The 14,021-nt window shown below is 46.7% G+C and overlaps 1 protein-coding gene across 1 annotated transcript; it reads left to right on the plus strand.

Annotated features, from left to right (window-relative positions):
• The first annotated feature begins 601 nt into the window (after positions 1–601).
• On the plus strand, positions 602–3,461 carry CHAC1 (ChaC glutathione specific gamma-glutamylcyclotransferase 1). Its single transcript, XM_036736074.1, has 3 exons — positions 602–994; positions 1,394–1,429; positions 2,114–3,461. Exons 1-3 carry the CDS (start codon positions 764–766, stop codon positions 2,513–2,515), a joined length of 669 nt encoding a protein of 222 aa, XP_036591969.1. The 5' UTR covers positions 602–763; the 3' UTR covers positions 2,516–3,461.
• Positions 3,462–14,021: the final 10,560 nt, after the last annotated feature.

The raw sequence follows: 14,021 nt of genomic DNA on the forward strand, positions 1-14,021 counted from the left end.
GATGCCAGCCCCAGAGGGAGAAGGAGACGACTGACCGGAGCCAGGGCCCACGTTCAAGTTCAGCTGTCTGTCCACCACCAACCCCTGCGCCGCTGAGTGACCCTCGGGGACTGCGGGGGCGGGCGGCATCCTGAGAGGCCTCTGCAGAGACGGCCAAGAGCCGTCGCCGCCTCCTCCTCCTCGCCAGCTGGACGCTGTCAATGCTCCAGCCTGACCCCGGGCCCGGCTAGGTGGAACGCTGTTTGAATGAAGCCCGCTGCCCTGTGTCCGCTGGTTGATGCAGCTGCCCCATGCCGTTTGCCCGCGCCGGGCGCCGGCTGCCTGATGCAATCCTCCGGGCCCTTTGCTGCATGCCGGGGCTCGGGGAAACCTCCCCCGCCGTTGCATCATTCCTGCCAAGTTTTGACAGAGATTTAGTGCGGCCAATCGGTGAGCATCCACGGACGGTGAACGACTACACATCCAGCCAATAAAAGTGCTCGCGGTTAAGAGGACCAGGGAAACCCGGTGACGATTGGTCCGTCACGGCTTTTCCCCGCCCCAGGAGGGCCGACCTTCTGGGTTACGTGGGCGGGGCCGGCAGAGCGTAGGGTTTAAAGGGCCGTGGCTCAAAAGGGACAGCTCAGCTGTAGCAGATGTCGCCCCGAGTCTTCATCCCAATCGCGATCACAATCCCGACCCCGGGTCCTGCCCTGATCCCTGGTCCGCACTCCTAGGTCCCAGTCCCAGGCGTAGTCCGGACCCTATTCATACCCCGGGCATCATGAAAGAGGAACCGCCGACCCAGAGGACCCCACCCGCCTCGCCCACCCCATCCTTGTCCTTGCAGCCCCCTAGGGAGGACAGCGACCCCCCAGCACTCTGGATTTTCGGCTATGGTTCCTTAGTATGGAGACCAGACTTCGCCTACAGCAACAGCCGTGTGGGCTTCGTCCGCGGGTACAGCCGTCGTTTCTGGCAAGGGGACACTTTCCATCGGGGCAGCGACAAGATGGTGAGCAGGGGGACAGTGCCATGCTGGAGACACTGGCATGGGGTGGGGGTGGGGATGGTCCTTGAACGCCCAATTGGTTGATGGATGGGTTGAGTGAGACATTCTTCAGGTGCTGGTAACCTGAGTAAGACCCCTCCTGGGGAGGTGCTAGTCTCCTGGGGTGGGGCTGATTGGTTCTCATCAGATGAACACATAGGAGGCAGCCCCATTATCCCACTGGGGTGTTTCAGCCCTGGATCTTAGTGTCCGTGAGTGAGGCTGTCAGGGAGGAGAGTGTGGGGTTTAGCTGTGTGGGAGTTGTGGTACTGGTGGGTAAATGCTTCTCCCTAGGCTGATGCTGATTTCTAACTCAATCCATCTTTCCCCCCTTCCCCATCTCTTCTCTCTTTTTTATCCCAGCCTGGTCGGGTGGTAACCCTTCTTGAGGACCATGAGGTGAGTATTGGTGGCAAGGGAGGTTGAAGCCAGGTACAGCTGAAAACCCTTTGCTCAGGAGTGGAGGCCACATGATAGATTAGATCTTCCTAATTTGGGGGGTGATAGTGCATAGAGCAAGAGGAGAGTCTTAAGAAACCCATTCTTGACCTAGACTCTAGGGTACTTTTCTAGTGTCCTGGACCCTTTTTGGTAGTCTGATGAAACCTATGGCCTCTTTTTCAGAATAAGATTTTTAAATACATAAAATACAATATACAGCAATACAAAAGAAACCAGTTATATTGAAATAGTTATTAATCTTTTTATCTATATTTTAAAAAACAAGTTCTTGGATCCCAGGTTAAGAACCCTGGCCTAAAGTATAATGACACAGTGCTGCCTGGGGAATGAGTGCCCTCTGCAATGGATGTAATTCCTATCTTGGGTTATTAATTGATGTCCTGTGGGGTGAAGAATGAGTGTCCCCTGCAATGGATATGAGCCCTATCTTGGGTTATTAATTGATGTCCTGTGGGATTGTCTGATGCTTGGGTAGATTAGTTCCTGTCTCCCTGGAAGCTGTAGTACTGACAGAAAAGACAAGACTGATGAACCTTATGGAGCAGAGGGGAGGGATGTGATAAGCAGGGTAATTGTCATGTCTGACCCTAACTATACTCTCTTTTCTTACCTCCTCCACAGGGCTGCACATGGGGTGTGGCATATGAGGTGCGTGGGGAACAGATCAGTGAAGCACTTAAGTATCTCGATGTTCGGGAAGCTGTGTTAGGGGGCTATGACACTAAGGTAGTGACCTTCTACCCGCAAGATGCCCCAGACCAGCCTCTAAGAGCCCTGGCCTATGTGGCCACTCCACAGAACCCTGGCTACCTGGGGCCAGCTCCAGAAGAAGACATCGCCACCCAGATCCTGGCCTGCAGCGGCCGTTCTGGCCACAACCTGGAGTACCTGCTCCGTCTGGCAGACTTTATTCGGCTGTGTGGACCACAAGCCCAGGATGAGCACTTGGCAGCTATTGTGGATGCTGTAGGGGCCCTCCTGCCCTGCTTCTGCCCCTCTGGTCAGACCTTGGCCATGGCCTGAGCTTGGGGGACCCAGAGCTCCTTTACCCACCATGATGGGATATGGACTGACCCTGACTGTGGGGAATAACTCCCGTTCTTTCTGTCTCCCCCACCACCTTTCCTCTATGGTGGCTAGACTTTTGGGGAGGTTGTTACCTGAGTAGGACTTTGGTGGAGGTGCTGTTGGTGGTCTCTTTCCCTTTTCAGGTCCCCTCGCTGCTGTATGGAACTCCCTTTCTTGTCTCCTCTTAATGCACCTCCTCCTAGACAATCTCCCCCTTCCCCCCACCCACCCTTCATCCTATTCACTGGTACGTGACTTGAAAATATATTTATTGCACCATGATGGTGTGGTGGGTATGGGCAACAACCCTTGATCTAAGAAGTCCTGCTGAGCAGGGCCAGACTCATCCTCTGGAGCAGAGGACCTTGGAACTGCCCAGAAGCCCTTTTAGCCAAACCTCTCTCCTCTCCCCCCTCCTTGCTGCTGCTAACACCAGGCTACCCAGCCTGGGCTCCCTTCTTGTGGGGGGGAGGGGAACCCAGGGATTTTGGACTCCCTTCTCATACTGCCCCATCAACCTTGTCCAAACTGAGCCCGAGACCTCATCTGCCAAAGCTTTACTCCAGTTGGACACTAAATAGTGGTGAGGTGATAGGAGGTGAGCCAAGGAGAGAAAGGTTCCTGGCTGCCCTTTTCTCACTGTGCCTGGGGGCTGTGACTGCCATGCATGAGGACATGCTACCCAGTGTTCTTAGAGTCAAGACTGCTGTGAACCAGCCACTGGCATCTGTCTGTCAGCTCAGCTTATCTGTGTCTGTCTGTACCTGTCTGTCGGGCTGTTTCTTATAAGGGAGAGGGGCCCTACTTGTCTGTCTGTTTGTCGGTATGTCTGTCTCTGGGAAGCTCAATGTTGCTGACTCGTGTCTGTGTCTGCCCACTACATATAAACTACCCCATTGTTCATACTGTGTTGAAGTTTGGTTCTTTCCTCAGATGTTGGGTCTGGGAGAGGCTATGGTTATGGGGAGGGTGAGCCAGGAGGGAAGAGCCCTGGGGCAGTCCCACTCTTGCAGACCTAGCAAAGGGGCCGGTGAACAAAATCCATCGTATTAGCCTGTGAACTCCAAGACACTCTATCCATTGCTTGCATTTTAGGGAAAGAAATTGAAGGAGTCAGGACTCTGCTGCTCAGGGTCTACAGAGGCAGTACAGGTTCTTATGTCCCCTTAATCCTCCAGTTAGTCTTTGCCTTTCTTACCCCTTGCCCCATTCCTCCCTGATCTACCCAGGGCTGCCTGCCCCAGCCACAGAAGCATCAGAGATGCCACATCTGGGTGTCCTCTGGGTCAGGCTGGCACAGCTTCCCTGAAGAACCTTCCTAGCTCCCCTATTTGCTCCCAGACAAGGAAAGCCATGGCACTACTGCTAAAGGCAGAGAGATCTCCATCTTTTGGCACTGCTTTCCACCAGGGCCAAGGGATCAATCCAGGGGAGGCCCCCCAGGCACTAACAGGGATCCGAAGGTGGAAGCTTTGAGTTTTTCTAGCTCTAGTGACTGAAGTTTCCCCCTTTCCAATCTGTTGTCAGAGGTGGGCTCTGGGTATGGCACCTGGCACATAATAAGCACTTAGTAATTGCTTCTCCATTCACTGACAGATCCTTGGTAATTATTTGAGTTCATTTTCCTAGACCAGGGGTAGGGAACCTGCGGGTTCAAGGCCACATGTGGCCCTCGAGGTCCTCAAGTGAAGCCTTTTGACTGAATCTAGACTTCACAGAACAAATCCCCTTAATAAAAGGATTTGTTCTGTAAAACTTGGACTCAGTCAAAAGACCGCACCCAAGGACCTAGAAGGCCACATGTGGCCTCAAGGCTGCAGGTTCCCCACCTGCAGAAACTCACATTTCTATAGAACTTCAAGGTGTCAAAACTAATGCTAAAACTATGCATTTTAGGCACAGGCCTGCCAGAAACAATTTTTAAGATGAATTTAACATCCATAAATCCAAGCATTTCTAGCTTAGAGAAATGTCCAAGTGACAGGCATCTCTTCCCCTCCACCCTTCCTTCCTCCATACCCTTGGACATCCCTACCACAAGACACTTTGAGGGAACGTTTATAGAGATCTTGAACCAAAGAAATGTCACAATATATTAAAATAGAGTTTTGGGTGAACAATCTACTAGAACAAGCCTCACTTAATTTTCTCCTAAGACTACTCATTTTCTCTTTTGAACACTCCCCTTGAGCACCCAGTGAGGCTCTTCCCTGTGATCAGGACCCAAGGAAAAGAGGAAGCTGCCAAAGTGATCATCCTTAAGTTCAGGTCTGACCAACTCACTACCCCCCACCCTCCCTCAGTAAACTCCAGTGTCTCCCTATTGCCTTCAGGATCAAATAGGGAGTACTGGGTGTTCTGACTTTCACAACATGTCCTGCCTCCCCCCACCTTTCCAGTATTTTTATATCTTATATCCTGCTATGTACTGTGAGATCCAGTGACCCTGGACTATACCTTGAATGAGACATGTCTCCCAACTCTGGGCATTTTCATTGGTTATCCATCCTCCATGCCTGGGATGCTTTTCCTCTTAGTTTACCTGATTTCCTTCAAGTCCCAGTGAAAACCTCACCTTTTACCCTTTTCGGACCCCTTTTCATTCTAATGTCTTTTCTCCATTGATTTTCTCCAATTTATACCATACAAGGCATCTTTGTACATAGCTCTTTGTATATAGTCTCCCTTATTGATTGTGAGCTCCTTGAGAGCTGGGACTGTCTTTCACCCTCCTTTATATCCCCAATGCTTTGCATAGGGCCTGGATGTAATAGGTACTTGATGAGTATTTATTGACTGACTGCCCTTAGGTGGGTCATATCCCTAATCACTTCAGATGTCAGAAAGGCTGGGATCTGGTTCTAAGTAAGGTGACTGCCTTTAGTGCATTTTCCCAAGGCCCTAATTTTCTGCCCTTGACCTTTTCCAGATTTTCGTAAAGGGAGAACTCTGGAAAGGATTTTAGGCTGAAGAAAGATTGATTTCTTATATCTTGTGGCTATAGTGCTGGACACAGAATCAGGAACATCCAAGTTCAAATATGCAAACATTGACTGTACAACCCTGAGCAAGCCTCTCAGCCTCAGTTTCCACATCTGTAAAATGGAGATTCCTCATTTGTAAAAGGGGGCAGCTAGGTGGTGCAGTGGATAGAGCACCAGGCTGAAGTCAGGAAGACTTATCTTCCTGAGTTCAAATCTGACCTCAAACACTTACTAGCTGTGTGACCCTGGGCAAATCACTCTAGTATCTTTGCCAAGAAAACCCCAAATAGGGTCACAAAGAGTCAGACACAACTGAGCAGCAACAACAAGGTGGAAATTAATAAGAGCACCTTCCTCACTGGGAGGTTATGGGGATCAAATCAAGTCACATATTTTGCAAACCTTAAGGCTCTCTATAAATATTGAACTAAAAAGGAAGTTTTTAAAATATGCTTTCACAAGGGGTACAAAGCCCATTTCTTACAACCACTCTGTGAGATGGGTAGCACAAATACTTTCTTTCGGTCTAAATCTGTGATCAAAGTAAGGAACTCTCTGATAGGGATGATCCACGCAGATCAGCAACTCACCTGTAAGTGATAGACTTAGAAAGTTGCTTGGGAACACTGGGAGGTCATTAAGATACTTGCCCAACATCATGCTAGTACATGTCCTGGACCGCTTAACTTCAAGGCTGGTCTCCTATCATTTGCACCATGTTGTCCTTCAGTACAAATATTATCCCCAGTAGAGTCAGAAAGACCTAGGTTAACTTGTTCAGTCATTTTTCAGTTGTGTCTGACTCTTTGTGACCCTATTTGGGCTTTTCTTGGCAAAGATACTGGAATGGTTTGCCAATACTTCTCCAGTTCATTTTACAGAGGAGGAAACTGAGGCAAAGAGGGTTAAGTGACTTACCCAGGGTCACACAGCTAGTAAGTGTCTGAAACCAGATTTGAACTTGGGAAGATAAGTCTTCCTGACTCTAGACCTGACACTCTATCCACTGTACCTAGGTTCACATCCTGCCTCATATATATATAAAATATATGTGTGTATATGTATATATGTATGCACGTGTAGGTATATGTGTATATATATGTATGTGTGTGTATATGTATACAAAATATAGATATATGTATGTACATATGTAAATTGAGGCAAACAGGGTTAAACGACTTGCCCAGGGTCACATAGCTAGCAAATGTCTGGGGCCAGATTTGAACTCAGATCCTCCTGACTCCAGGGTTGATGCTCTATCCCCTGTGCCACCTAGCTTCCCCAACCTCAGACCCTGGGAAGTCATGTGACCCTCCCAGTGCCTCAGTTTACTCATCTGTAAAATGAAGACAGTTGGACTCAAGACCTCTAAGGTCCCTTCTAGCTCTAAATCTAGGATCAATCTAATCCTGACTGTGAGTAGACCTCTTTAGGTTCATATGTTTCATCTGTTTGGCCTATGGGTGACCAAGCTTGACTCTGCCACTTTGGGGACAAATTAGCTGGGGTGGCAGGGGAAGGCGATGTTCCTGAACCTGAAGGCTAGCCGTCAGCTCTTCATTCTCATCTCTGGCTTTGCCCCCAGCTCAGTGCCTTGATAGGACACGCAGACCCACCATCATGCCAGAATTCAATCAGGTTGTGGTGGGGCTGTGTCAGCAGCTGTCACTTCCTAGGACGAGTGACATCCTGTCTACTCTCTCTTCTCAGAACACAACTCTCCACTGCGAGTTCTCACAGCAGCCCGTGTGACCTACTGAATAGTTGCCCTCAAGTGGCCCCTGGTGTCCATGCCAGAGTTAGCTCATGCCTGGAGAAGCATGGCTGGGGCCCGGCTGCCTGGCTGCCTCATGTCACAGATATGGAAAGAGAAATCTGGAGACCAGCTAAGTGGTCAAGAAAGGCATGTTGGGTCAGCAGCAGGAGGAGGAGGAGGGGGCAGGCTGTGCCCATGAGCTAAGGAGAGCAACCACCTTTCGTGCCTCTCTCTCCCCTTGATGAGAAACAGGCAGCTCAGCTTCTCCCTATAACCTAGAGTAGGGTGGAGAAGATGCATCCCCTCTCCTTAGGACAACAAGAGGTCAGTCAACAAATATTTCATAAATCCCTTGCCAGGCACTGTGATAAACCAGAACACAGTCAGTCCCTGCCCTCAAGGAGCTTATGTTCTCACTGAGCTGGGCCCAGCTGAGGGATGCCAACCTGAGAATCCCTGGGTACAATCCACAGGGAGGAAGGAAGAGGGGCTAGTTAATAAATTATCATGGTCAGGTCCATGAAATGGACAACTAACAAGAAGGGAAAGGTCTCCTCTGCTGTCTGGAAAAGAGGAACCATTTTTCCCTCCTCCCATCCCTACAAGAGTGTCTAGCAGGCTCTCTATTTGGCATATATTATTGGATAGAGAGGAAGCCCACCCTCCCTTAATTCTCATTCTATGAAGCCAACACCCCAGGCACAATATTCTTTTTCTATAAAATTGATAGGGCAGCTAGATGGCACAGTGAATAGAGTGCCAGGCCAAAAGTCAGAAAGACTTACCTTTCTGAGTTCAAATCTGGCCTCAGACATTTACTAGCTGTGTGACCTTGGGCAAGTCACCTAATCACAATTGCCTCCACCCCCCCCCCCATGACAACAACAACAACAATCTAATAGGTGAGAATCTACCAGTCAGAGCATCAAAAACCTTGTCACTTCACTATGCTACTCTCTGCCCTGCCCCCCCCCCACCCCCACCCAAGGCTCTGAATTAACCCATTCTAACTTTTTGTATCCGAGGCTGGCCGTTTTCTAGAACTTCTCTCTTCGAGGCAGTCTATGGCCCTCTCATACCCCAACCCTGCTGTGTTTTCCTGTTCTTAGTGGCTTCAGAAGACCCCATTCTAGGGGAACCCTTGTCACCACTCCTGGCCTCTCATCCTGATCTGCAGCTGTGAGTGGCTTCCATCAAATAATGAAAACCTGGGACCTGCTCCAATTAATTGAATCACTTTCATCTTTTAATTTAGGCCATCACTGTGTTGAGCACAATGAACCATGGTGGGGACAGATTTATAGATTCTTTGGAACTGGAAAGGAACTTAAAGGTCATCTGGTTCAACCCCCTTGTTTTCAGATAGAGAAACAGCAGCCCAGATGCCTTGTCCATATCGCTAGCATCTGACTTGAAGTCCAGCATCTTGATTTTCTTATTCAGTGTTTTTTTTTATTAAAAAATACCAGAATAGATCCTTGGGTAGCTTACAGTCCAGTTGGGCGAATGGGAGGTAAAAATGAAAACATCTTAAAAGTGCATAAACACGGTGAATCAGCCTAGAGTGAAAAACATTCAAATGTGGAGCTAGGGGAGGTGTGGAGACTTGGAGAGATGGGAGAGCTATAGTCCTAGTCTGGGGAAGACTTGTTGGCTAACAATAGCACGGATCACTGGCCACCATGTGCTGGCCTGATAGAGCTGTCCAGACTCAGAAACCATCCTATATTATGATGTTATGATGCAGGGCCAAGACAAGTCAACTAAGGTGATGGAGACTAAAACACATACACTCTCCCCACGCCATAGCCAATTGGTTGCCATCTTGTGTTTTCTCCCTCTGAATCTGTTATACATCTATGCCTCACACAACAGCCTCTCTAGTTCATGATCTCATCCCTTTTTGCGTGCTCTGAGCTGTTTATTGGACCACAGATCTAAGACTGGAAGGGACTCCAACCTCCTCATTTTATAAATGAGGAAGCCTCTCAGGGAATTCAAGTGACTTGCCCAAGGCTACACTGGTAGGAAGTGTCAAAGGTATGAGTGGAACCCAATTCCTCTGACTCTAGGACCAAAACGTACCTGTAGCACTATCAAAAGCCACATGAAAAAAGGTTCTAAGTCACTAGCAACTAGAGAAATGCCAATTAAAACAACTCTAAGGTCTATCAGATTGGATGTCCCAATTCTCTCTACCACTCTTGCCTCCAAATTGTTTTCCCTGACCTCTGCCCTTTCCCTTCTCAAATCTATCCTTCATACAGCTGCCAATGATATATAAACATATGTAATACACATATGTATGTGTGTGTGTGTATTTGGGGGGAGGGCAATAGGGTTAAGTGACTTGCCCAGGGTCACACAGCTAATGTCTGAGGCAATTTAATATTCATAAAGCAAAAGTCTGACTACATTACTCCCTCACTCAAGAAGCCTCAGTGACTTCCTTTTGCCACCGCAATAAAATAAAAACAACTCTGTTTACAATGGGCCCCAGGCTATCTTTCCAGGCTGTTTCCACATAATGTCCCATGGGGCACTGTATGTTTCAAACAAATTGACCTAATTACTGTTCCTCATACATGAAATTTTATCTTCTACTTCTGCATTTTTGCCCAGGTCACCCCCCCTATGACTGGAATGTTCTTCCTCCTTACCTCTGTCTCTTGAAACCCTAAGCTCTCCTCCAGGCTCAGGTACAGGGTGAATATTTGTGAGGATATTTCTAAAGTGCTAAACACATCACAGGTGCTAGATAACCACTTATTCCTTTCCTCCTTCCCCCTTCTACAAGAGGCTTTTCCTGACTTTTCCACCTTTGAGTACTATTCCAAATTTGTCATCTCTGTTCGTATCTATAGATTATATTGTGTTATACTGTATATGTATTTTTTATGTGTATGTGTTACAATGGAAACTCTTTGAGAGCTGGAATGTGTCTTGTTTTGGTCTTTATAACCCCAGTTTTTAGCCCAGTTCTTGCCACATAGCTAACATTTAAATACCAGCTCAAAATAGCTCTGGGCAAACAACATAGATCCTATGCCCTCAAATCAAGTTCATAATTCATGATATGAAAATAGTATGAGAAATAATTAAGACAAATTCTGTTGATTAGGAAGGAGGAATACAGTGGCTTCTATGCTGCTGAAGGAACGTATATGTTAAATGTGCCCTCTAAATTTTGATGCTCTGTGACTAAGCACTGATTGTTCTCCCCTAGTTATGTCTCTGTCATAGAATAAGGGTTCCATAAATATGAGACTATTAATCTCTTAGGATATTTCTTTGGGCTTGCTCTCTCTTGCCACTGCCACCATTTCCAGCCCTTTAAGAGACCTGTCTGCTTTCAGTCTCATTTTACTCCAGTTTATACTTCATAGTACTGCTAAAATAACATTTCTTACACATAAACCTGTGTCTCTTCTCTATTTAGAAAACTTCAATGGATTCCTGTTGTCTCCTGAGTAAATTTTAGACTCTTTTGCCTGGCAGTTTCTCTCTTCTTTCCTTCCTCTCTCTTTTCCTTCCTTCCTTCCGTCTTTCCTCCCTCCCTCCCTTCCTTCCTTCCTTCCTTCCTTCCTTTCCTCTTCCCTTCCCTTTTTCCTTCCCTTCTTCCTCCCTCCCTTATTCCTTCCTTCTTTCCTTCATTTCTTCTCTTCTTTCTTTTTTCTGTGTTAGCCATGTTCAAGGGGGGAAAAGTAAGAAAAATAGAGGAAAAAATATGCTTCAATTTGTAACCCTAGTCCATCAATTTTGTATCTGTAAATGGGTAACATTTTATTTTATCATGAATCCTTTAGAATTGTAGTGGCTCATTGTACTGATCAGAGTTACTAAGTCTTTCACAGATGATTCTCTTTACAATGTTGCTGTTACTGCGACCACTGCTCTCCTGCTTCTGCTCCCTTCACTTTGCATCAGTTTATCAAGGTATTTGGAGAAACCCTGTTTCTCAGAGCTAAGGCCTAGTAAGCAGGCTGTGCCCTGAGCTTGGTGCAATAACAAACCTTTGCTCTTTGGATGATCTTAGCCACAGCAAAATCCCAGAATTATTTCCCAGCACCAGGTGCTCTCTGAGCTGGGACAAGCACCGGTTGTATCCGTGTTCTGGTCCTGAGGCCCTGCTCTGAATTAAACTTGTCACATTGTTGCTGTTACACCTTGCTGTCAGGGCTACAACTCACTGCGTAGCCACAGGTATAAGTATTGAGATCTCTCCACACTAATGTGGATCCCTCTCACTAGGGGTGAGACTCTGGCACATGTGTCCTTGCTTGCAAGCTGTTTTCCTCACTTTGAAATTAATTAAATTTCTGTTTGTGTCCTGACTCTCCTGTCTCTAGCCTGCTCTGTTCAACTCCAGGCATTCCTAAGTTAGAGGCTGGTTCTCGTCCGGTTAACAAGTTCACATAAGTCTTAGGAGGTTTTTCTTAAACCGTCCCTTCATCATTTCTTATAGCTTAATAGTATTCCATCACGTTTATATACCATAACTTTTTCATCCATTCCTAAATTGATGAATAGCCTCTCGTTTTCCAATTCTTTGCTACCATAAAAGAGCCCTTGTAAATATTTTTGTACGTATGGATCCTTTTCCTTTTTCTTTGATCTCCTTGGGATATAGACCTAGTTTTATAGTCCTTTTGGCATAGTTTCAAATTGTTCTCCAGAATAGTTGGACCAGTTCACAACTCCATTAACAATGTATTACTGTGCCTATTTTTCCACATCCCCTCTAGCATTTGTCATTTTCCTTTTCTGTTATCTTAGCCAATTTGATGGATGTGAGGTGTACCTCAGAGTTGTTTTAATTCTCATTTCTTTAATGTCAGTTATTTAGAATATTTTTTCACAAGACTATTGGTAGCCTTGATTTCTTCCTCTGAAAATTTGTTCATATCCTTTGACATTTATCAGTTGGGAATGGACTAACTTTAATACCACTGGTGTTCACAATTCAGTCCAATTGCTCCCTGTCCCCGGGACACTGTGATTTTTCTGTCTCCACACCTTTACTTACATGGTTCCTCCTGCCTGTATTGCCTCCCTCTCCCTTTCACCGACTGACAATTCTACCATTAAAGCCCAACTCAAATGTCATCTTCTCAGGGAACCCTTCCCTGATCCCCACCCACTAAAGAAGCCTTCTCCTTCAGTGCTACAAAACCCTTTGTGTTATAATTCTCTAATGCATTTATCATATAATATTGTCTATTATAGTTATCTCTACTGGTAGCTCATTTTGGGGACTGTAACTCCCTGGAAGGCAAGGACTCAAGCTTTATATTCCTCCCAGTATCTAGCACAGTGCTCTGCACATGGCAGGTATACATGGTGGTGGTATTTTGTGTCTGCCGCTGACATCGACATTGTCTCTGCCTCTTTTGGGTGACCACAGTGGAGAAACAGACCCACCTATTGTTTGTTTATCCTTTATTTCAAAGAGGACCAGTGATATCACGGGGTGATATCTTGACTAGAGAGCGAATTAGATTTAAGTGAGGCAGAGTTCCACAAAGTCATCAGTCTTACTCTCTCTTCCAGAGTTGTTGAAGTCCAGTGGCAAGGCAAAAGTTGGGGCAACTGGCCACAGCCAGCGATGCAGTGGATGACCCTGGCATCGTTGATGTCTGACCAAGATCTAAGAGCTTCACAGCACCTGCTTCAGCTGCCTTCATGACTGTTGGAACACATTATTCTCATCCACCCATTCCACTGGGGGCAGTCTTCACATGCTTGGGGTAGATAACCCCTAACTCAGAGATGGGTTTGAGACCTATCTTAGCCCAATTGCCAAGACAGTTTCCTGGAGTATGGCTGCTATACATGTTACAGCTTCTTGGAGCTGCCAGTGAGAATAGGGTGAAGGTGGAAGCTAAAGGTGAATGAGCAGCCCTAAAAAGTGGTCAGCAAGCTCTCACACCAGAGGTACTAGTCCTCCCTAAGCACCCCTTATACCCTACCTCTCAAACAGGTCCACCTATGGGCTGAGGATTGTCAGGAGCCAGAGCTTCCCTTGTGGGCTTATCCCTGGTCTTCCTTGTCAGATCTAAGGCCCTCAGCATATTTCAAATCTCTAGTCAGCCAAGAGAGGTGTTGTGTCTCGGCCTCACCCCATTCTTCTTTCCTCCCTTCTGCTCCTTCAGGCTGTCCATGTTCTGTTGACAGTCCAGGGGCAACATGATCCTACAGAAACATATCAGGAAATGTGTCTGCCTGCCATCTATTTCCCTGCCATATCTTCCTGTGCCCCACACAGGCCAATGGGGAGCTGCTAACCATGAAAGAGGCTGTGTTTACGGGTGTGTGTGTGTGTGTGTGTGTGTGTGTTCTGAGACTTTGATGATGAACTAAGATACAGTAAATGAAAGACAGCATAAGTGACAAACTCAAGAGCTCTCAACTAGGATTTACAGAAGCTGGCTTCCACTCCTTGATCCCTCGAGCCCCTTTAGGTATACTCTCTTTTAGGCCAAATCACTTCCCTCCCTCTCTGAGTTTGAGTTTCCTTGCCTATAAAACAGAGTTTATAATACTTACATTCCCTATTTCATAGGGCTGTTGTGATGATCAGAAGAGATAGTGTGTGTGAAACACTATATAAATGTTAGATATTATTGTTATCTATTATCAAATTCTAATCATAGAAACAGTCCCTGGAGCAGTCACCACTTTGCTATTATTCTTTATAACATTCTATGGACTATTGCACAGG

This window comes from Trichosurus vulpecula, chromosome 8 (genome assembly GCF_011100635.1).
Source record: "Trichosurus vulpecula isolate mTriVul1 chromosome 8, mTriVul1.pri, whole genome shotgun sequence".
NCBI lineage: Eukaryota > Metazoa > Chordata > Mammalia > Diprotodontia > Phalangeridae > Trichosurus > Trichosurus vulpecula.

Coding starts and splice junctions, on each gene's coding strand:
- CHAC1 (XM_036736074.1), top strand. CDS start 764: ATGAAAGAGGAACCGCCGACCCAGAGGACCCCACCCGCCTCGCCCACC. Junction 995..1,393: donor ATCGGGGCAGCGACAAGATG/GTGAGCAGGGGG, acceptor TTTTTATCCCAG/CCTGGTCGGGTGGTAACCCT. Junction 1,430..2,113: donor CCCTTCTTGAGGACCATGAG/GTGAGTATTGGT, acceptor CCTCCTCCACAG/GGCTGCACATGGGGTGTGGC.